At 44.4% G+C, this 25,885-nt stretch overlaps 1 protein-coding gene across 2 annotated transcripts in view; it reads right to left on the bottom strand.

The window, feature by feature from the left end:
- Positions 1-91: 91 nt before the first annotated feature.
- Positions 92-25,885, bottom strand: part of pidd1 (p53-induced death domain protein 1) — a 52,450-nt gene continuing 26,656 nt past the window's right edge. For both annotated transcript variants that reach the window (XM_082968190.1, XM_082968189.1), the window contains exons 14-16: positions 24,033-24,140; positions 19,728-19,933; positions 92-5,157 (exon numbers count right to left, since the gene is read on the bottom strand). In XM_082968190.1, the coding sequence (XP_082824316.1) occupies positions 4,869-5,157; positions 19,728-19,933; positions 24,033-24,140 (603 nt within the window). In that variant the 3' untranslated portion in view covers positions 92-4,868. The remainder of the gene's footprint in view (positions 5,158-19,727; positions 19,934-24,032; positions 24,141-25,885) is intronic.

Here is a 25,885-nt window from a genome sequence, read left to right as displayed (position 1 = left end):
TTCTTAATAATAGGGCGTTGGGTCACCATGAGCCGTCAGAACAACTTCAATGCACAGCTCCGTGAAAAAATATGAATAAAAAAAAATATGATTCTTTTTCATTTTTTTTATTATAACAATCTTCACAAAACAGGTGCACTGTGCCTTTACTAGTCCAGTATTATCAGACCGATATAGCCTTCACTAGTGCAGGCCCAAAAAATAACATTCTGCCCGTCAGAGAAAACAATGCAGCAACCCGACCCCCAAACATCGACCACGGACATGTTTCAATGCACCTTGGCATAGATTCTACAAGTCTGGAAATCTGACAAGTCTGGAAATCTATTGGAGGGATGAGACACTATTCTTCCACGAGAAATTCCATAATTTGGTGTTTTCTTGATGGTAGTGGTGGAAAACGCTAAGTCTCTAGCCTCTATGTTCCTTTGAGAGCCCTCTTTCAGTCACTGAGATCTCTTCTTCTGGCCATAATGGGCAACTGGGCATTTTTAGACATGACCCTGAGCATGATGGGACGTTAACATGACCCTGAGCATGATGGGACGTTAACATGACCCTGAGCATGATGGGACGTTAACATGACCCTGAGCATGATGGGATGTTAACATGACCCTGATGGGACGTTAACATGACCCTGAGCATGATGGGACGTTAACATGACCCTGAGCATGATGGGACGTTAACATGACCCTGAGCATGATGGGACGTTAACATGACCCTGAGCATGATGGGACGTTAACATGACCCTGAGCATGATGGGACGTTAACATGACCCTAAGCATGATGGGACGTTAACATGACCCTGAGCATGATGGGACGTTAACATGACCCTGAGCATGATGGGACGTTAACATGACCCTGAGCATGATGGGACGTTAACATGACCCTGAGCATGATGGGACGTTAACATGACCCTGAGCATGATGGGACGTTAACATGACCCTGATGGGACGTTAACATGACCCTGAGCATGATGGGATGTTAACATGACCCTGAGCATGATGGGACGTTAACATGACCCTGAGCATGATGGGACGTTAACATGACCCTGAGCATGATGGGACGTTAACATGACCCTGAGCATGATGGGACGTTAACATGACCCTGAGCATGATGGGACGTTAACATGACCCTGAGCATGATGGGACGTTAACATGACCCTGAGCATGATGGGACGTTAACATGACCCTAGAGCATGATGGGATGTTAACATGACCCTGAGCATGATGGGACGTTAACATGACCCTGATGGGACGTTAACATGACCCTAAGCATGATGGGATGTTAACATGACCCTAAGCATGATGGGACGTTAACATGACCCTGAGCATGATGGGACGTTAACATGACCCTGAGCATGATGGGACGTTAACATGACCCTGAGCATGATGGGACGTTAACATGACCCTGAGCCATGATGGGGACGTTAACATGACCCTGAGCATGATGGGATGTTAACTGCTTAATTAACTCAGGAACCACAAAAGGCTCCTTAACAGCTTCTACCCCCGAGCCATGAACAATTATCAAATGGCCACCTGGACTATTTTCATTGACACCCCCATTTGTTTTTATACTGCTGCTACTCAGTTTATTATCTATGCATAGTCACTTTACCCCTACCTACATGTATATATTACCTCGACTAACCTGCACATTGACTCAGTACCGGTACCCCCTGCATATAGCCTCCACATTGACTCAGTACCGGTACCCCCTGCATATAGCCTCCACATTGACTCGGTACCGGTACCCCCTGCATATAGCCTCCACATTGACTCGGTACCGGTACCCGCTGTATATATCCTCCACATTGACTCGGTACCAGTACCCCCTGTATATATCCTCCACATTGACTCAGTACCGGTACCCCCTGTACATATCCTCCACATTGACTCGGTACCGGTACCCCCTGTATAGAGCCTCCACATTGACTCGGTACCGCTACCCCCTGTATTTAACCTCCACATTGACTCGGTAACGAGTAGAGTAGAGTAGAGAATCGAGGTAACAGATGTTTACAGCAATAGAGTAGAGAATCGAGGTAACAGATGTTTACAGGAATAGAGTAGAGAATCGAGGTAACAGATGTTTACAGGAAGACATCATCATGGTTTACTTATAGAACATTTGAGAACAAATACATATAATACAAGTAGAGGTATACACAACTCATACACATCTCATACAGAACTCATACACATCTCATACACAACTCGTACACAACTCATACACAACTCTTAGGCATACAGTGACTTGCGAAAGTATTCACCCCCATTGGCATTTTTCCTATTTTGTTGCCTTACAACCTGGAAATAAAATAGATTTTTTGGGGGGTTTGTATCATTTGATTTACACAACATGCCTACCACTTTGAAGATGTAAAATATTTTTTATTATGAAACAAACAAGAAATAAGACAAAAAACAGAACTTGAGCGTGCATAACTATTCACCCCCCCAAAGTCAATACTTTGTAGAGCCACCTTTTGCAGCAATTACAGCTGCAAGTCTCTTGGGGTATGTCTCTATAAGCTTGGCACATCTAGTCACTGGGATTTTTGCCCATTCTTCAAGGCAAAAACTGCTCCAGCTCCTTCAAGTTGGATGGGTTCCGCTGGTGTACAGCGATCTTTAAGTCATACCACAGATTCTCAATTGGATTGAGGTCTGGGCTTTGACTAGGCTATTCCAAGACATTTAAATGTTTCCCATTAAACCACTCGAGTGTTGCTTTAGCAGTATGCTAAATCGTCCTGCTGGAAGGTGAACCTCCGTCCCAGTCTCAAAGTCTCTGGAAGACTGAAACAGGTGTCCCTCAAGAATTTCCCTATATTTAGCACCATCCATCATTCCTTCAATTCTGACCAGTTTCCCAGTCCCTGCTGATGAAAAACATCCCCACAACATGATACTGCCACCACCATGCTTCACTGTGGGGATGGAATTCTCGGGGTGATGAGAGGTGTTGGGTTTTTGCCAGACATAGTGTTTTCCTTGATGGCCAAAAAGCTCAAATTTAGTCTCATTTGACCAGAGTACCTTCTTCCATATGTTTGGAGAGTCTCCCACATGCCTTTTGGCGAACACCAAACGTTTGCTTATTTTTTTCTTTAAGCAATGGCTTTTTTTCTGGCCACTCTTCCGTAAAGCCCAGCTCTGTGGAGTGTACGGCTTACATTGGTCCTATGGACAGATACTCCAATCTCCGCTGTGGAGCTTTGCAGAATCTTTAGGGTTATCTTTGGTCTCTTTGTTGCCTCTCCGATTAATGCCCTCCTTGCCTGGTCTGTGAGTTTTGGTAGGCGGCCCTCTCTTGGAAGGTTGTTTGTGGCGCCATATTCTTTCCATTTCTTAATAATGGATTTAATGGTGCTTCTGTGACTTCTGAGGGTAATTGGTTGCACCAGATCATATTTAGGGGCTTCATAGCAAAGGGGGTGAATACATATGCACGCACCACTTTTCTGTTTTTAATTTTTTAGAATTTTTTGAAACAAGTTATTTTTTTCAATTCACTTCACCAATTTGGACTATTTTGTGTACGTCCATTACATGGAATCCAAATAAAAATCCATTTAAATTACAGGTTGTAATGCAACAAAATAGGAAAAATGCCAAGGGGATGAATACTTTTGCAAGGCACTTTATCATAACATTTTAGGCATATCATAACATCACAAATGAATCACTTCAGAGTTCAGCTCAGAGGCAACAGGAGGTTTACAAAGACCTCTGGTGATTTCAACAGGTGTATATTGTATATCTGACAGGAATGATGCCACAAATAACAGGACAAGAACACAAGCGTGATGAGTCCATTCCTTCATCTGTCTGTTTATCAGCAAGTCAAGAACACATTGTTCAATAGAGGTGCCAGGATTTGAATAGAACACCAGTCCAACAAACAGGGTTGGGGTCAATTTCATTTCAATTCTAGTCAATTCAGAAAGTAAACAAAATTTAAAGTCCACATTTTTCCTAATTGAAAACTAGAATTTCAGTGTTCTTCCTGAATTAACTGGAATTGAAATGGAATTCACCCCAACCCTGTAAGCAGCATATGTTGTTTTCCTTCTTCTCTGTGCTACAGTTCTAACAGCCATCATTAGAGCAGCTGAATGGCTGGCGGCTGGGTTATGGTACTCACTATCCAGACCATACTACACATGGCGGGTGTTCAAGTTAGTCAAGAGTAAGACTGCCATCTGTACCTAGTGTGGAGCCACCATCTCTGCAGCTGAGCAGGGCTGGAACACACAAGTGAAATAGTCCAGGGTCTTGGTCTCAGCTCAGTCTGATCATGTCTCTCTACAGCTGATGGTCTCAGCTCAGTCTGATCATGTCTCTCTACAGCTGATGGTCGCAGCTCAGTCTGATCATGTCTCTCTACAGCTGATGGTCTCAGCTCAGTCTGCCCATGTCTCTCTACAGCTGATGGTCTCAGCTCAGTCTGATCATGTCTCTCTACAGCTGATAGTCTCAGCTCAGTCTGATCATGTCTCTCTACAGCTGATAGTCTTGTTCTCAAACCTAATTATAGGTCACATTTCATAGAAACAGTTACTTTAAACCCCAGTGTTTTACTGAGTTCAGTCTACTGCTTCAGAATGAAGGGATGGGTTCAGTCATCTCCTCTTCCTGTAACCCCACTCTCCTCAGTGTGAAGATGAGGTGGTCTCTTCCTGTAACCCCACTCTCCTCAGTGTGAAGATGAGGTGGTCTCTTCCTGTAACCTCACTCTCCTCAGTGTGAAGATGAGGTGGTCTCTTCCTGTAACCTCACTCTCCTCAGTGTGAAGATGAGGTGGTCTCTTCCTGTAACCCCACTCTCCTCATTGGCTCTCTATACTTCCTGTCAGTTGGTTCAGTGTGAAGGTGAGGGATCTGTTTCTGCTGAAGGCCTCTTCTCTTCCTCTTCTAGGCCCACCCTCCTCAGTGACTCATTATACTTCCGGGTTCCTAGCCTCACTATGTCTTTAATCTCCTCAGCCAGGTCCCTCCTGTCGCTCTCCACCATGGCATCTACCAACCTGGGCACTGCACCAATACCCTTCTGGCCTGGACCTCCAGCGGGACGCAACCCAACACCCTCCTGCTGCTGACCCCGGGCCCAGTGGAACAGCATCTCCAACACCAGGGCCCCTAGGTTGTCTCTGGAGGAGAGAGAGAGAGAGGAGAGAGCGATGGAGAGAGAGGAGAGAGAGATGGAGAAAGGAGAGAGCAAGAGAGAGAGGAGAGAGAGAGAGAGGATGGAGAGAGGAGAGAGAGATGGAGAGAGCAAGAGAGAGGTATTTGTAAGGGCTTCTATAAATGTAGGGTTTTCCTGGCCTCTATGTAACACAGACAGACAGACAGACAGACAGACAGACAGACAGACAGACAGACAGACAGACAGACAGACAGACAGACAGACAGACAGACAGACAGACAGACAGACAGACAGACAGACAGACAGACAGACAGACAGACAGACAGAGAGAAGCAGGAGAAAATGTACAGTTGTGACTATAACTATGTTTTCTGAAGGAGGTAAATAAGCTACAACCCAGCTATGGGGATTTTGCGCGTTGACGCCCTACTGAAGAACATTAGAATCACGCCTGAAAAGGCCAATGAACACTGTGCCTCACCAGAAGCTCCGCCTTCCACAGGCGATAAACCCAAGGTACAGATGAATTCCTTCAGTCCCGGTCTTCACCGATTCCAGAACTGGGCGACGTGAGGCAAAACAGGTGTTATAGTTATAGTCACAACTATACAGTCCCTTTCAGTCGGTCAACTCAGCATTAAGCTGGAGACCCTGGGTCTCAACCCCGCCCTGTGCAACTGGGTCCTGGACTTCCTGACGGGCCGCCCCCAGGTGGTGAAGGTAGGTAACAACATCTCCACTCCACTGATCCTCAACACTGGGGCCCCACAGGGGTGCATTCTCAGCCCTCTCCTGTACTCCCTGTTCACCCATGACTGCGTGGCCTTGCACGCCTCCAACTCAATCATCAAGTTTGCAGACGACACTACAGTGGTAGGCTTGATTACCAACAACGACGAGACGGCCTACAGGGAGGAGGTGAGGGCCCTCGGAGTGTGGTGTCAGGAAAATAACCTCTCACTCAACGTCAACAAAACAAAGGAGATGATCGTGGACTTCAGGAAAGAGCAGAGGGAGCAGCACTCCTATCTACATTGACGGGACAGTAGTGGAGAGGGTGGAAAGTTTTAAGTTCCTCGGTGTACACATCACGGACAAACTGAAATGGTCCACCCACACAGACAGCGTGGTGAAGAAGGCGCAGCAGCGCCTCTTCAACCTCAGGAGGCTGAAGAAATTCGGCTTGTCACAAAAAACACTCACAAACTTTTACAGATGCACAATCGAGAGCATCCTGTTGGGCTGTATCACAGCCTGGTACGGCAACTGCTCCGCCCACAACCGGAAGGCTCTCCAGAGGGTGGTGAGGTCTGCACAACGCATCACCGGGTGCAAACTACCTGCCCTCCAGGACACCTACACCACCCAATGTCACAGGAAGGCCAAAAAGATCATCAAGGACAACAACCACCTGAGCCACTGCCTGTTCACCCCGCTATCATCCAGAAGGCGAGGTCAGTACAGGTGCATCAAAGCTGGGACCGAGAGACTGAAAAACAGCTTCTATCTCAAGGCCATCAGACTGTTAAAGAGCCATCACTAACATTGAGTGGCTGCTGCCAACATACTGACTCAACTCAAGCCACTTTAATAATTAAAAATTGATGTAATCAATGTATCACTAGCCACTTTATATATATAATGTTTACTTACCCTACATTACTCATCTCATATGTATATACTGTACTCTATACCATCTACTGCATCTTGCCTATGCCGTTCGGCCATCGCTCATCCATATATTTATATGTACATATTCTTATTCATTCCTTTACACTTGTGTGTATTAGGTAGTTGTTGTGAAGTTGTTAGATTACTTGTTAGATATTACTGCACAGTCGTAACTAGAAGCACAAGCATTTCACTACACTCGCATTAACATCTGCTAACCATGTGTATGTGACCAAATAAATTTGATTAGATTTTTTTTACAACACAGCTATGGGGATATGAAATATATATACGCCCCAAAGCCGATCCCAGTAGACACCAAATGAAACGACCCGCGGCAGACCACCCAGAGTTACAACCCGACAGTTATCCCTGTGGTACCCGGGTATTGCGTAAATCCGCTCGCTGTCTAATGACCCTCTCCTGTCCCAGCCATAAACACACTGTGGGGCTACATAGGAAGCGTACTCTCTCCTTACACCACCCCGGCAGTGACATCCAAGCGTTAAAACCTCAAAAAGATTACTCAACTCACCGCAGGACAAATATCTCCTACAGGCAACCTTTTAAACAATGACACAATGGTACACTGCTAGGTAATTCCTGCCTTTTGCTGTCATATGCCAGAAAAATAGCCTCCACAATCCAGTCTGACAGAGAGACTGCTTAGAGAGAGATCGCTTAGAGAGAGACAGCTTAGAGAGAGACCGCTTAGAGAGAGATCGCTTAGAGAGAGATCGCTTAGAGAGAGACCGCTTAGAGAGAGACTGCTTAGAGAGAGACCGCTTAGAGAGAGACCGCTTAGAGAGAGACCGCTTAGAGAGAGACCGCTTAGAGAGAGACCGCTTAGAGAGAGACCGCTTAGAGAGAGACCGCTTAGAGAGAGAGCGCTTAGAGAGAGATCGCTTAGAGAGAGACCGCTTAGAGAGAGACTGCTTAGAGAGAGACCGCTTAGAGAGAGACCGCTTAGAGAGAGACCGCTTAGAGAGAGACCGCTTAGAGAGACTGCTTAGAGAGAGACCGCTTAGAGAGAGACCGCTTAGAGAGAGACCGCTTAGTGAGAGACAGCTTAGAGAGAGACCGCTTAGTGAGAGACAGCTTAGAGAGAGACAGCTTAGAGAGAGATCGCTTAGAGAGAGACCGCTTAGAGAGAGACTGCTTAGAGAGAGACCGCTTAGTGAGAGACAGCTTAGAGAGAGACAGCTTAGAGAGAGACAGCTTAGAAAGCGTTCTACCACGAGCCGGATTAGCAAAACAGACAAAAAAAAGTCGGTCACATAAACGGACACACCTGGTCCGCTCAATGTAGATAAGCTCGTACCGGACACACAGGGACACGCAACCTCCGCTGCTCCTCAGAAGAGAAAGGAGGATGTGAAAAGCTGTAGGACAGTCATGACCACAGATTGCAACTCTCCTAACGGGAGATGCCACGGGTCCTCGACTAACCGAGGTTGTTTGGGACAACATGGAGCCACATGAATCTACAACAAGCCCTCCAGCCACACCCTCTCCAGCGTGGGATGAATCAGGTCCACAGGGGAAACGTGTAAAGGAGGGTCTGAGGTCACTGGTGCGTGAGAGCATCCATTCCCAACGGAGCAGTCAGGTCCCTTATCGAGAAAAACAGCCCACAATGAGCCTTTTCTCACGATGGGTAAAGATCTACGTTTCCCCTGTCTAGGAGTCCCCGAGAACAGAGGCCCCCCCTGGATAGCAGATCCACACAACGTGGTGAGGTGCCCGGTGAGATGCGTCGTCCCCAGAGCAAGGGAAAGTGTGCACCGCTCCACAGCAGTAGGGAGCGAGCCAAGGGCAGGAGGGGGCGAGACAAACCCCCACTGTCAGTCCTCACCAGCACTGTCTCACTGTCAGTCCTCACCACCACTGTCAGTCCTCACCACCACTGTCCCACTGCCAGTCCTCACCACCACTGTCCCACTGTCAGTCCTCACCACCACTGTCCCACTGTCAGTCCTCACCACCACTGTCAGTCCTCACCAGCACTGTCCCACTGCCAGTCCTCACCACCACTGTTAGTCCTCACCAGCACTGTCCCACTGCCAGTCCTCACCACCACTGTCAGTCCTCACCACCACTGTTAGTCCTCACCAGCACTGTCCCACTGCCAGTCCTCACCACCACTGTTAGTCCTCACCAGCACTGTCCCACTGCCAGTCCTCACCACCACTGTCAGTCCTCACCACCACTGTCTCACTGCCAGTCCTCACCACCACTGTCAGTCCTCACCACCACTGTCAGTCCTCACCAGCACTGTCCCACTGCCAGTCCTCACCACCACTGTCAGTCCTCACCAGCACTGTCCCACTGCCAGTCCTCACCACCACTGTTAGTCCTCACCAGCACTGTCCCACTGCCAGTCCTCACCACCACTGTTAGTCCTCACCAGCACTGTCCCACTGCCAGTCCTCACCACCACTGTCAGTCCTCACCAGCACTGTCCCACTGCCAGTCCTCACCACCACTGTTAGTCCTCACCAGCACTGTCCCACTGCCAGTCCTCACCACCACTGTTAGTCCTCACCAGCACTGTCCCACTGCCAGTCCTCACCACCACTGTCAGTCCTCACCAGCACTGTCCCACTGCCAGTCCTCACCACCACTGTTAGTCCTCACCAGCACTGTCCCACTGCCAGTCCTCACCACCACTGTCAGTCCTCACCAGCACTGTCCCACTGCCAGTCCTCACCACCACTGTCAGTCCTCACCAGCACTGTCCCACTGCCAGTCCTCACCACCACTGTCCCACTGCCAGTCCTCATAATAATAATAATATGATAATAACATGTATCAATAATAATAACATAATAACCTGTATCAATAATAATACCATGATCATAACCTGTATCAATAATAATAATAATATTATAATAACCTGTATCAATAATAATACCATGATAATAACCTGTATCAATAATAATACCATGATAATAACCTGTATCAATAATAACCTGATCGATAATAACCTGTATCAATAATAATACCTGATAATAACCTGTATCAATAATAATACCATGATAATAACCTGTATCAATAATAATACCTGATAATAACCTGTATCAATAATAACCTGTATCAATAATAATACCATGATAATAACCTGTATCAATAATAATACCATGATAATAACCTGTATCAATAATAATATGATAATAACCTGTATCAATAATAACCTGTATCAATAATAATACCATGATAATAACCTGTATCAATAATAATACCATGATAATAACCTGTATCAATAATAATATGATAATAACCTGTATCAATAATAATACCATGATCATAACCTGTATCAATAATAATACCATGATAATAACCTGTATCAATAATAATATGATAATAACCTGTATCAATAATAATATGATAATAACCTGTATCAATAATAATACCATGATAATAACCTGTATCAATAATAATACCATGATAATAACCTGTATCAATAATAATACCATGATAATAACCTGTATCAATAATAATACCATGATAATAACCTGTATCAATAATAATACCATGATAATAACCTGTATCAATAATAATATGATAATAACCTGTATCAATAATAATACCATAATAACCTGTATCAATAATAATACCATGATAATAACCTGTATCAATAATAATACCATGATAATAACCTGTATCAATAATAATACCATGATAATAACCTGTATCAATAAGACTACCATGATAGGGACCTGTATCAATAAGCACCTCATAGGGACCAGTATCAATAAGCACCTCATAGGGACCTGTATCAATAAGCACCTCATAGGGACCAGTATCAATAAGCACCTCATAGGGACCAGTATCAATAAGCACCTCATAGGGACCAGTATCAATAAGCACCTCATAGGGACCAGTATCAATAAGCACCTCATAGGGACCAGTATCAATAAGCACCTCATAGGGACCAGTATCAATAAGCACCTCATAGGGACCAGTATCAATAAGCACCTCATAGGGACCTGTATCAATAAGCACCTCATAGGGACCAGTATCAATAAGCACCTCATAGGGACCAGTATCAATAAGCACCTCATAGGGACCAGTATCAATAAGCACCTCATAGGGACCAGTATCAATAAGCACCTCATAGGGACCAGTATCAATAAGCACCTCATAGGGACCAGTATCAATAAGCACCTCATAGGGACCAGTATCAATAAGCACCTCATAGGGACCAGTATCAATAAGCACCTCATAGGGACCAGTATCAATAAGCACCTCATAGGGACCAGTATCAATAAGCACCTCATAGGGACCAGTATCAATAAGCACCTCATAGGGACCAGTATCAATAAGCACCTCATAGGGACCAGTATCAATAAGCACCTCATAGGGACCAGTATCAATAAGCACCTCATAGGGACCAGTATCAATAAGCACCTCATAGGGACCAGTATCAATAAGCACCTCATAGGGACCAGTATCAATAAGCACCTCATAGGGACCAGTGAGCTACAGGGAGGAATCAGGCAATGAATCCCACTATTAAGCCACTTATGGGGAGGGGTGTGGACAGAGACTGCCTGATACTGTATATCCCGCCTGAAGCCTGGCCCTTAATAGGCAAAGCACTTATGGGGAGGGGTGTGGACAGAGACTGCCTGATACTGTATATCCCGCCTGAAGCCTGGCCCTTAATAGGCAAAGGAGCTCCAGCAATGTAGTACCCCTATGGGCCGTAGCCAAACACGGAGGCACTGTTTTCACAGAACCGTATGCTGGCCGACGTCAGCCATGCGGCTTCTCAGTCCGGCTAAGCTAGTAGCCAGCTACCTCAAATCAAATCACATTTTATTGGTCACATACACATGGTTAGCAGATGTTAATGCGAGTGTAGCGAAATGCTTGTGCTTCTAGTTCCGACCGTGCAGTAATATCTAACAAGTAATCTAACAACTTCACGACAACTACCTTATACACACAAGTGTAAAGGAATGAATAAGAATATGTACATATAAATGTATGGATGAGCGATGGCTGAACGGCATAGGCAAGATGCAGTAGATGGTATAGAGTACAGTATATACATATGAGATGAGTAATGTAGGGTATGTAAACATTATATAAAGTGGCATTGTTTAAAGTGACTAGTGATACATTTATTACATCCAATTTTTCATTATTAAAGTGGCTAGAGTTGAGTCAGTATGTTGGCAGCAGCCACTCAATGTTAGTGATGGCTGTTTAACAGTCTGATGGCCTTGAGATAGAAGCTGTTTTTCAGTCTCTCGGTCCCAGCTTTGATGCATCTGTACTGACCTCGCCTTCTGGATGATAGCGGGGTGAACAGGCAGTGGCTCGGGTGGTTGCTGTCCTTGATGATCTTTTTGGCCTTCCTGTGACATTGGAAGGGATGTCAGGTATCCACACGGGTTAGCACTAACCAAGCCTGCTGCCAGCACATAGCTAGCCCGAAGAAAACCCGTGTTGCGTCTTCCTTCGGTCTCGAGAATAACTCTGACCACAGCACGGTCCGTTTAGAATAACCAAATGACTGAATGCTACGTATACTAAACGAGAGAGCTACACAAACAATTCCACCATGGGAGGCCAGGAATCACCAGTGGCAGTACGCTAGCTAGTTCGCCTTGACGAGTCAGCTAACCTGGCTAGCATACTATGCAACGCTGTTTAGCCCAGCCTGATGCCCGGCCACATAAGACCGGATCGTCGACCAAGTCCGGGAAGAGAGGTAAACGGTGCTTGACCAAGTCCGGGAAGAGAGGTAAACGGTGCTTGACCAAGTCCGGGAAGAGAGGTAAACGGTGCTTGACCAAGTCCGGGAAGAGAGGTAAACGGTGCTTGACCAAGTCCGGGAAGAGAGGTAAACGGTGCTTGACCAAGTCCGGGAAGAGAGGTAAACGGTGCTTGACCAAGTCCGGGAAGAGAGGTAAACGGTGCTTGACCAAGTCCGGGAAGAGAGGTAAACGGTGCTTGACCAAGTCCGGGAAGAGAGGTAAACGGTGCTTGACCAAGTCCGGGAAGAGAGGTAAACGGTGCTTGACCAAGTCCGGGAAGAGAGGTAAACGGTGCTTGACCAAGTCCGGGAAGAGAGGTAAACGGTGCTTGACCAAGTCCGGGAAGAGAGGTAAACGGTGCTTGACCGAGACAGGCACAGGTCCCCCTCAGTCTTCAGGTCTTCCCCTTAGCTGGCGACAGAGCGCACAGCTAACCGGTTTGAGTTAGGGCAGCTTTCACATTCCTCAACCCGGACAGACAAGACATTTGATCTGAACAACGCCCCTCAATTCATCCCCAGGTCCCATAACCCAGTCGAGATACGGGCACCCGTGAGAGGAAACCATAAGAATTCCACACGTTTGCCAAGGAAACCAGTACGTATCATGGACTGGACTAGGGGAATGGAATAGTACCAGCCACGGGCAAGCCACTGTTCCTGACACCGTCCCCAAACACAAGCTGACCCGAGCGCCGAGACATCCAAGACAACAAAGCGTCAGTATCTTTTAATTTATTTGGGCATGGTCATGAACCCAAACCAGGCTTGTTAGCCTTCGTAATAACTAACAGACTCAGCAGGAAAGTCACAAAACCAGTTACCAAGTTTTAACAACACAACGTCCAGAAGCATGAACACACTCTCCTTACGTGGGACAGCTTCCGGTGAGGCACGGTGTTCATTGGCTTTGTCAGGCGTGGTACTAATGTTCTTCAGTAGAAGGCTCACCCCATAGCTGTGTTGAACCGAGTTGAACCACAAAGGGAATAGTGGGTGAGAATTGATAAAATGGCACGTGAAGGGAATGCTCGAGTCAAATTGCTCAGATTAATTCAAGTCGTTCTTTTTTTACAGAGCAAACACATCTGTATTGGTATCTGCCTCCATGCATATCAATCACATAGAAATATTGTTCTGAAGATTGACTCACAGAAGAGAGAGATAATTGAGGACTCAGCATAATACCATTGACATAGAAGTCTTGACTTTTCAAAGACTATTTCCATTCACACACACACACTAGTAGTGATGTTTTGTGTACCTGTGTACTTGTGTACCTGTGTGGTGCAGAAGATGGAACACATCAGGACAGATCAATGACAGGGGTGACCTGAACATTTCGTTTCTGAGATTAATTCAAGTCACACACATTCGCTCTCTGTTTCTCTCTCCCCCCCCCTCTGTCTCTCCCCCCCTCTCTGTCTCTCCCCCCCTCTCTCATAAAAATACCATAATAAGTGTTTTTCTGCAGCATCAGCACTGAAGCTATCTTTTTGTGTTTGTTAGCATGTTCATCATCCTCAAACTAACAGAAATGCTGCCCACTGAATATCAATGTTAATCATCCCCTACTTGAGGCTGAGAGAGAGAGAGACACAGAGAGAGAGAGAGAGAGAGAGAGAGAGAGAGAGAGACAGAGAGAGAGAGAGAGAGAGACACAGAGAGAGAGAGAGAGAGAGAGAGAGAGAGAGACACAGAGAGAGACACAGAGAGAGAGGGAGAGAGAGAGAGAGAGAGACACAGAGAGAGAGAGAGGGAGAGAGAGAGAGAGAGAGAAAGAGAGAGAGAGAGAGAGAGAGACACAGAGAGAGAGGAAGAGAGAGAGAGAGAGACACAGAGAGAGAGAGAGAGAGAGAGAGAGAGAGAGAGAGAGAGAGAGAGACACAGAGAGAGAGAGAGAGAGAGAGAGAGAGAGAGAGAGAGAGAGAGAGAGAGAGACAGAGAGAGAGAGAGAGAGAGAGAGAGAGAGAGAGAGACAGAGAGAGAGAGAGAGAGAGGACAAGCTGGAGGAGAATGTTTTTTTGTTTTAATCCCTTTTTTTGTCAGTTGCATCAGACTCGTCACTAAGCCATCTGGAACACTGCAGGAGATCACACTGATACTCAGATGTATCTCTCTCTCCCTACACCACTCAGTTATCTCTCCCTCTCCCTACACCACTCAGTTATCTCTCCCTCTCTTACTATCTCTCCCTCTCCCTACACCACTCAGTTATCTCTCCCTCTCTTACTATCTCTCCCTCTCCCTACACCACTCAGTTATCTCTGCCTCTCTTACTATCTCTCCCTCTCCCTACACCACTCAGTTATCTCTCCATCTCTTACTTTCTCTCCCTCTCCCTACACCACTCAGTTATCTCTCCCTCTCTTACTATCTCTCCCTCTCCCTACACCACTCAGTTATCTCTCCCTCTCTTACTATCTCTCCCTCTCCCTACACCACTCAGTTATTTCTCCATCTCTTACTTTCTCCCTCTCTCTCTACACCACTGTTCTCTCTCCACTCTCTCCTCACACCTCTCCGTTCTCTATCTCTCGGTCTACACCACTCCATTCTCTCTCTCCTCTATCTCTCCCCACACCACTCTGTTCTCTCTCCTCTCTATTACTTTCTCCCTCTCTCTCCCTACTCCACTCCATTCTCTCTCTCCTTTATCTCTCCCTACACCACTCCGTTCCCTCTCCTCCCTCTCTACACTTCTCTCTCACTCTCCTCTATCTCTCCCTACACCACTCCGTTCCCTCTCCTCCCTCTCTACACTTCTCTCTCTCTCTCCTCCATCTCTCCCTACACCACTCCGTTCCCTCTCCTCCCTCTCTACACTTCTCTCTCTCTCTCTCCTCTGTCTCTCTAAACCACTCCCTTCTCTCCATACACTTCTCTCTCTCTCTCCTCTGTCTCTCTAAACCACTCCCTTCTCTCTCCCTCTCTCCATACACCTCTCTCTCTCTCTACAAGTTAAATCCGTCCAGTGAGAACTGAAGGACTTTAGTTATCCTATGCTACTAGAGCATGTGCCTGCCCACACATGGAGCACATCATTTCATCCCTCTCATCCATACACCTCTCTCTCTCATCTCTCTTCCAGACTCCTAACAAGTTAAATCCCTCCAGTGAGAACTGAAGGACTTTAGTTATCCTATGCTAATACATGGAGCACATCATTTCATCCCTCTCATCCAGAAATAGTACACTGGACTGGCACAGAAAACAACAACTACATTTAGCAAATCAGCATCCCTCTTGATCCCTCTCATCCAGAAATCCTTCTGATAAAAAGGGAAATGACCGTGATAAAGATGTAATAACCAATGCTTATAAATGTGCTTATGAATGGGTTAAGTATCGGTTACGAATGGGTTATGTATGGGTTTTGAATGGGTTATATATGGATTATGGGCGCAGTGGTCTAAGACACGGCATCGCAGTGCTAGTTTTGCCACTAGAGATTCTGGGTTCGAGTCCAGGCTCTGCCGCAGCTGGCCGCGACTGGGAGACCCACGGGGCGGCGCAACAATTGGCCCAGCGTCGTCCGGGTTAGGGGAGGGTTTGGCCGGCAGGGATGTCCTTGTCCCATCGCGCACTAGTGACTCCTGTGGCGGGACGGGCCCAGTGCACGCTGACACGGTCGCCAGGTGTACGGTGTTTCCTCCGACACATTGGTGCAGCTGGCTTCCGGGTTAAGTGAGTTTTGGGTCAAGAAGCAGTGCGGCTTGGTAGGGTTGTGTTTCGGAGGACGCACGGCTCTCGACCTTCGCCTCTCCCGAGTCCGTATGAGAGTTGCAGCGATGAGACAAGACTAACTACCAATTGGGGAGAAAAAAGGTGCAAAAAAATGTATAAAAAATGTATGGGTTATGTATGGATCATGTATGGGTTATGAATAGATTATGAATGGGTTAAGTATGGATTATGTATGGGTTATGAATGGGTTATGAATGGATTATGAATGGGTTATGTATGATTATGAATGGGTCATGTATGGGTCATGAATGGGTTATGAATTTGAAATGTATGGGTTATGTATTGGTTATGGATGGGTTATGTATGGGTTATGAACGGGTAATGAATTTGATATGAATTGGGTTATGAATTGTTTCTGAAGTCCGTATGCACTTAACCTTCAAAAAAGGGTTCCCAAACATATTGATGAGGGTGAGTTTAGCTCGTTATTCTTAGGTTCAGCTTTAGCCATATCCTATATTCATCTAGCCTCATGATAATCCCACAGTTTAATCTGCATAGTGTTGGTAATGACACTGTGACACGTCACTTTACTACAGGTCAGTGACATCACCTTACTACAGGTCAGTGACATCACCTTACTACAGGTCAGTGACATCACCTTACTACAGGTCAGTGACATCACCTTACTACAGGTCAGTGACATCACCTTACTACAGGTCAGTGACACATCACCTTACTACAGGTCAGTGACACATCACCTTACTACAGGTCAGTGACACATCACCTTACTACAGGTCAGTGACACATCACCTTACTACAGGTCAGTGACATCACCGTACTACAGGTCAGTGACATCACCTTACTACAGGTCAGTGACATCACCTTACTACAGGTCAGTGACACATCACCTTACTACAGGTCAGTGACACATCACCTTACTACAGGTCAGTGACATCACCTTACTACAGGTCAGTGACATCACCTTACTACAGGTCAGTGACATCACCTTACTACAGGTCAGTGACATCACCTTACTACAGGTCAGTGACATCACCTTACTACAGGTCAGTGACACATCACCTTACTACAGGTCAGTGACACATCACCTTACTACAGGTCAGTGACACATCACCTTACTACAGGTCAGTGACATCACCTTACTACAGGTTAGTGACATCACCTTACTACAGGTCAGTGACACGTCACCTTACTACAGGTCAGTGACACATCACCTTACTACAGGTCAGTGACACATCACCTTACTACAGGTCAGTGACATCACCTTACTACAGGTCAGTGACACGTCACCTTACTACAGGTCAGTGACATCACCTTACTACAGGTCAGTGACACATCACCTTACTACAGGTCAGTGACACATCACCTTACTACAGGTCAGTGACATCACCTTACTACAGGTCAGTGACATCACCTTACTACAGGTCAGTGACACATCACCTTACTACAGGTCAGTGACATCACCTTACTACAGGTCAGTGACATCACCTTACTACAGGTCAGTGACATCACCTTACTACAGGTCAGTGACATCACCTTACTACAGGTCAGTGACACATCACCTTACTACAGGTCAGTGACATCACCTTACTACAGGTCAGTGACACGTCACCTTACTACAGGTCAGTGACACGTCACCTTACTACAGGTCAGTGACACGTCACCTTACTACAGGTCAGTGACACATCACCTTACTACAGGTCAGTGACACGTCACCTTACTACAGGTCAGTGACACGTCACCTTACTACAGGTCAGTGACACATCACCTTACTACAGGTCAGTGACACATCACCTTACTACAGGTCAGTGACATCACCTTACTACAGGTCAGTGACATCACCTTACTACAGGTCAGTGACATCACCTTACTACAGGTCAGTGACATCACCTTACTACAGGTCAGTGACACATCACCTTACTACAGGTCAGTGACACATCACCTTACTACAGGTCAGTGACATCACCTTACTACAGGTCAGTGACATCACCTTACTACAGGTCAGTGACATCACCTTACTACAGGTCAGTGACATCACCTTACTACAGGTCAGTGACACATCACCTTACTACAGGTCAGTGACACATCACCTTACTACAGGTCAGTGACACATCACCTTACTACAGGTCAGTGACAATCACCTTACTACAGGTCAGTGACACATCACCTTACTACAGGTCAGTGACATCACCTTACTACAGGTCAGTGACATCACCTTACTACAGGTCAGTGACATCACCTTACTACAGGTCAGTGACATCACCTTACTACAGGTCAGTGACATCACCTTACTACAGGTCAGTGACATCACCTTACTACAGGTCAGTGACACATCACCTTACTACAGGTCAGTGACACATCACCTTACTACAGGTCAGTGACACATCACCTTACTACAGGTCAGTGACACGTCACCTTACTACAGGTCAGTGACACGTCACCTTACTACAGGTGAGTGACATCACCTTACTACAGGTCAGTGACATCACCTTACTACAGGTCAGTGACATCACCTTACTACAGGTCAGTGACACATCACCTTACTACAGGTCAGTGACACATCACCTTACTACAGGTCAGTGACACGTCACCTTACTACAGGTCAGTGACACGTCACCTTACTACAGGTCAGTGACATCACCTTACTACAGGTCAGTGACATCACCTTACTACAGGTCAGTGACATCACCTTACTACAGGTCAGTGACACAGTGACACATCACCTTACTACAGGTCAGGTCAGCAATTGAGATCTCATCTGATGCACATTCACCACGTGAATCAGAGTCAAATACGACTCAAATAAAAGATTGATTCAGAATCAAATATTATACAACTGAAATAAAATGTAATTCTAAATGAAATACTGTATGACTCAAATAAAAGTTTGATTCAGAATCAAATAAGACTGACTCATACTGTACTCCTTGATAAACAGAATTAAATGTTGGTGTTAGTTTATGATGGACAGAAAAAATTACAAGCAAAGCTATTTTCATGCAAATGTTCATGCATATGTTGTTGCAACTTAACTGGAAATAACTAGAAATACGGACACATTTAATATGACATATGACCATCGCATATGGTTGTATGCAGGGTGGTTAATCATTCCTAAGTGAACACGTCCTGCCTCTTGTTCATTAGGGTACATAACGAAAAAAATAAAATTCAAAAGCGATCTGCAACAGAAAAAAACGAAAGATTGAGCTTTTCTCAAGTCCAGGAAGTCCCTCCCAGTTTCAATCCGCTTTTTTCTTCCATTTGGTGCCTAATGAACAGGACCCTGGTTCTCCATCACAGTAACCATCATGCCCACGTGTATTTGTACTTAATGCAAAATTAGTGTTTGTTATTGGATAAGTACAGGTAATGCCTCCCTGTTTCGGTCAGTTTTCTTACATTTGGTGCCTAATGAACATGCCCACCTGTATTTGTACTGTATGCGGTCCAGCTCCTGGTAGCTGATTCCCAGGTTGATGCCGATGGACCTCCAGTCCTGTCCGATCTGCAGGGAGATGGCCAGCAGGTTAGCCTCAGTCAGGTACCCGCTCTCTGGGTCTCCCAGGTTCAATGGAGGGTACTGGGGCTGCTCCCAGTCCATACCATTACTACCACCCTCTGAGTTTAGGCCCTGAGGGGAAGGGAGAGAGGGTGGTGAAGACAGGAAGTAGAGAAAGAGGCTCATACCATTATTACCCTATCAGAGTTCATAGCCTGAGTGGGTGGGAAAGTGTAAAATTAACCGTCTGGCTAAATCTTTTTTGTCCATTAAAAATATATATATATTTGCCTAGAAGGCCAGCATCCCGGAGTCGCCTCTTCACTGTTGACTTTGAGACTGGTGTTTTGCAGTGTACTATTTAATGAAGCTGCCAGTTGAGGACTTGTGAGGCGTCTGTTTCTCAAACTAGACACTAATGTACTTGTCCTCTTGCTCAGTTGTGCACCGGGGCCTCCCACTCCTCTTTCTATTCCGGTTAGAGCCAGTTTGCGCTGTTCTGTGAAGGGAGTAGTACACAGCATTGTACGAGATCTTCAGTTTCTTGGCAATTTCTTGCATGGAATAGCCTTCATTTCTCAGAACAAGAATAGACTGATGAGTTTCAGAATAAAGGTATTTGTTTCTAGCCATTTTGAGCCTGTAATTGAACCCACAAATGCTGATGCTCCAGATACTCAACTAGTCTAAAGGCCAGTTTTATTGCTTCTTTAATCAGAACAACAGTTGTCAGCTGTGCTAACATAATTGCAAAAGGGTTTTCTAATGATCAATTAGCCTTTTAAAATGATAAACTTGGATTAGCTAACACAACGTGCCATTGGAACACAGGAGTGATGGTTGCTGATAATGGGCCTCTGTACGCCTATGTAGATATTCCATGAAAAAATCAGCTGTTTCCAGCTACAATAGTAATTTACAACATTAATGTCTACACTGTATTTCTGATCAATTTGATGTTATTTTAAATTGACTTTTTTTTTTTTTTAACAAGGACATTTCTAAGTGACCCCAAACTTTTGAACGGTAGTGTAGATGCGGGGAGATCGCACACACAAAATACAGATTTGGTTAAAATAAAGTGAACCTGTTCTTTAGGTAAAAGACAAATACAGAGCCTATTCAGTACAAATACATTTTCCATATTTAAGTATACAGATTAACTGCATACTCAACTGTGCGAACGTGGCAAAAGTAGTATTAATGTAAAGGTCTGTAATAGTAGTAATGCCCTTTCTCTTCCAGAATAGGAAAGTACTGTCAGTTAGTGAGGGGGGTTATGGCAAATAGGAGTATAGACAGAGTTCTCCAGGAGACAGAATGTTGTCCTTATTTGATACCAAATGTATTATTTTTATATAATAACTCTAGGGGATTTAGTTGATGAAAAGAGAAGTGTTATGTATATCTTGTTTAATAGCGAGCCATGAAGGCGTGGAGGAATCTACCACGCCAGGGTATGCATCCAGCCAATAAACCAGTGCTCTAGCATTTGCAGCCCAATAATAATGCTGAAAATTTGGCAGGCTTGATTATGTGGGGGGGTTTTTTTGGGGGGGGGGGGGGGGGGAGAAGCAGCGTACTTTGTATCCCCACACAAAAAGGCAAGATGTTAAAATCCGCAGATTCTGAAAGCGATAAAGGAATTTGGTGACTGTAGCCATTTTAATAATACATCATAGATAGAGGCAAAACTCTCCAGATCTCAGTGTTACGCTTTAACATCTCTATCATGTCGAGATACTGTAGTTCCAATTATAAATCAATTCAGCATCCTTGGGGATGACAACACTTAAATATTTAATTTTGTCTCTTGTGATTTTTAAAAAGGTATATTTTAAACAAAAAAGTCTGGGTTTAAGTCGCCTTTAAGAGTGATTCGATGAGCTCCAACAGCGGTGGGAGTGACTCTTCGGGGTGTGAAAGGAACAAAATGACGCCATCCGCATATAGAGTGACAATGCAGTGATCAACCTTTCGCATGTTTAGCGGAGCAATGAAAACATGGCTCCTGATACTAATAGCTAGGTAGGGCTTCCATAGCAACGGACTCAAGGGGCACCCCTGGTGGCAGGAGCGTTGAAGTGAGAGCTGAAGCTGTCGGGAACGCATATACACTGAACAAAAATATAAAACGCAACATGTAAAGTGCTGGTCCCATGTTTCATGAGCTGAAATAAAAGTTCCCAGAAATGTTCCATACGCACAAAAATCTTATTTCTCTCAAATGTTGTGAACAAATGTGTTTACATCCCTGTTAGTGAGCATTTCTCCTTTGTCAAGATAATCCATCCACCTGACAGATGTGGCATATCAAGAACCTGATTAAACAGCATGCACATTACACAGGTGCACCTTGTGCAGGGGACAATAAAAGGCCACTAAAATGTGCAGTTTTGTCACACAACACAATGCCACAGATGTCTCAAGTTTTGAGGGAGCATGCAATTGGCATGCTGACTGCAGGAATGTCCACCAGAGCTGTTGCCAGAGAATTGAATGTACATTTCTCTACCATAAGCCGCATCCAACATTGTTTTAGAGAATTTGTCAGTGCGTCCAACAGGCCTCACAACCACAGACCACGTGTAACCACGCCAGCCCAGGACCTCCACATCCGGCTTCTTCACCTGCGGGATCATCTGAGATCAGCCACCAGGGCAGCTGATGAAACAGAGGAGTATTTCTGTCTGGCGAAAAAGGTATTTTGATTGGCTGGGCCTGGCTCCGAAATCGGTGGGCCACCCATGGCTACGCCCCTGCCCAGTCCAACTCGGTAAAATCGTTGCATATATATTTATTTATGATTATTTATTGATTTATTTTCTCCTCAGAATAGTATTTCAACCCAAGAGGCAAAACTAATTTACTACTGTCAGAATGTAGTTTCATTCCACTTGGTCAAAAGCAAACTTTTGAATCTTTGTCATGTTTGGAACACATGATGTCCATCAGTCGCCTGACGATTGGAAAATGAGAATCTGCCTGGGATAAAACCAGTTTTGTCATGATGAATTATAGTCGAAATGCATTTATTTAGTCTGTTTGCGAGTATTTTAGTAAACACCTTGGAGGGCAATAGGATGATGGATCCGTTTCATCTTTCTTTAATATATGGTGATAAAGACTCCGGGAGACTGCGAGTTTCAATACAATGTTTAAACATCCTCAACATAAGAGGAAATATGCCTTGTAAAACTATATTTTACAGAAAATATTGATTAATGTGCATTGTCCTAGAGAAAGAGAGACGAGGATTCAGGGACATTACCTTTAACAGTCTATTGAATATCAGGGACATTACCTTTAACAGTCTATTGAATATCAGGGACATTACCTTTAAAAGTCTATTGAATATCAGGGACATTACCTTTAAAAGTCTATTGCTTAGCACAGATGTGTTGGTTTGAATCCCAGCCAGAGTGAAGTGGAGGATGAGAGAAATGATAAGAAGATCCAATATTTACAAAGGATAGTGGTACTGGGTAGTGGGTACTCAAACATCTGACATGTCAAATCAAATGACATTTTATCGGTCAAATACACATGGTTAGCAGATGTTAATGCGAGTGTAACGAAATGTTTGTCCTGATACTTTGGAAAATAAAGACTTCACAAGCAGTTTGTGTGATCCCATATCTGTTAGTGCTGAATAGCCAACTCCTATGGTCATTGTCATGCCAGGCCAAACATAGAAGTTGGCTATACAGATGTAGGATCTTAATTTGATCACACTGTTGCAGGATAACTTTTCTGCAATTCAGGACATTTTAAATGTGTAGCGTATTTGAGGTTTAAAAAGGCTTCTGAAGATTTGTAATTTCTACTTTTAAATTACCGACTTGATTTTCCTTATCAATCCCTATAATAATGTCCATTAATTATAATCTATAGAAAAATGTGTGGTCATACACACATCCTTAAAAACATAGGTGCTGGGCTTATAAAGAATACTACATAGTCAATAACGTGGTGAACTGGGAGTTTAAAGAGTGTGTGGGCCTTTTTGTTCTTCATTAACTATAATCCACTTAATAATTCACATTTCCTGTTGCTGCGGGATTATTTTCCTTCTGTAGGAAACTGGCTCAAATTATGAGCCTACATCTGTACAGCACAAACAGATCTGGGAACAGGCTAGAGAAGGGTGTCTCTGACTGAGCATGCTCTGTTCTCTTACAGGAAGTCAGAGTGGTAAGGTGGCCAGCCATTGGCTGTTGTTCTCACTTACAGGAAGTCTGAGTGGTAAAGTGGCCAGCCATTGGCTGTCATGTCCTTTCCTTTTCCTGGCCACTTCCTGTGGTATGTCACTGGGAACCTCCCCTCGATAGAAAGACACCTGGAGAGGAGAGAGAACTTCAGAGAGAATATTCTTTCAATTTTATTTTATTTATTTAACCTTTATTTAACTAGGCAAGTCAGAACAAATTCTTATTTACAATGACGGCCTACCGAGGAACAGTTGGTTAACTGCCTTGTTCAGGGGCAGAACGTCGGGGATTCGATCCAGCAACCTTTTGGTTACTGGCCCAACACTCTAACCACTAGGCTACCTGCTGCCCCAAATAAAGAAACATATGTTTTTTATCCTCTTAAGGATCGGACCCTTTTTTTCAATTTTCGCCTAAAATGACCAAATCTAACTGCCTGTAGCTCAGGACCTGAAACAAGGATATGCATATTCTTGATACCATTTGAAAGGAAACACTTTGAAGTTTGTGGAAATGTGAAATTAATGTAGGAGAGTATAACACATTAGATCTGGTAAAAGAAAATACAAACAAAAATAACATTTTCAATTTTTTGGTTTTTATTCCATCTTTGCCAGCAGCATACCAATACTATATTGTATGTACTTCACCACCATGGCCTATTTATTGCCTTTACCTCCCTTATTTCACCTCATTTGCTCACATTGTATATAGACTTATTTTTCTACTGTATTATTGACTTAATGTTTGTTTTACTCCATGTGTAACTCTGTGTTGAACTGCTTTGCTTTATCTTGGCCAGGTCGCAGTTGTAAATGAGAACTTGTTCTCAACTTGCCTACCTGGTTAAATAAAGGTAAAATAAATAAATAAATATAGCTTCGTTATTGTTATGTACATTTCTTGTGTTACTTTTTGATTGATTCGATTTTTATTTTTTACTTTAGTTTATTTAATAAATATTTGTTCAATTCTATTTCTTGAACGGCATTGTTGGTTAAGGGCTTGTAAGTACGCATTTCACGGTAAGGTCTACACCCGTGTTTATATTCGGCGCATGTGACAAATAAAGTTTGATTTGAAGGGGCTTGAATTTGAGCTCTACCCATAGATTTCTCAGAACACTGAACCAATCACGGCGCAACTAGACAACATTACCAACCCCTACGCTCCGTATTTTCCACTGGCTGCCCCACCACAGAAAGCACTGAGCTAGACTGAAACACCTGCATTTTGGAGCTGCCTTACTCAAGAAAGCAAAACAGGTACCATGTTTGTATGCGGCTTCGTTAATTCAAATATTTTTTTGTAGTTTAACTTTTTTTTTTACATTGTTTGCAAACTAATATGTGGCACGTATTAACGCCCAAATAACATTTTTTATTAGCTAAACTGACGGGGCTCAAAACAGGTTGGGTCCCCGAATGACAGGTTGCCACTGAATCAGGTAGTCTTTTAAAAAATATATATTTTTCCCAACGGATTAGAGACATTTTTTCCCCTTTCATGCTGAGTGGTTATCAAAAGTGAGAGAGCTGGAAAGATTTTTCCAATAGGCTACGTTGAGGAACCATTGTCAATCTCAACGGATGTAAAAACAGACTTTGTTTACTAGCTTTTTGAGGCGAAGAAAATATTACTTTGAGAAGCTCCACAGTGGTGGTGAGACAAGACACCATGAGAAATAGTATCAGATCCCCCAAATGGGCACATTTATAGGCCTACATTTTATTAGCCCAAATTTATAGCCTATATTTATAGCCTATATTTATAGGCCTACATTTGTAGACCTACATGTATAATGTAGTAGGACTACATTTATTAGCCTAAATGTATAATGTAGTAGGCTTAAATTTATTAGCCTATATTTATA

This window comes from Salmo salar, chromosome 23 (genome assembly GCF_965601325.2).
Source record: "Salmo salar chromosome 23, fSalSal1, whole genome shotgun sequence".
NCBI classification, from domain to species: Eukaryota; Metazoa; Chordata; class Actinopteri; order Salmoniformes; family Salmonidae; genus Salmo; species Salmo salar.
The sequence above is the reverse complement of the archived record's forward strand: the minus strand, read 5'-3'. Positions and strand labels throughout refer to the sequence as shown.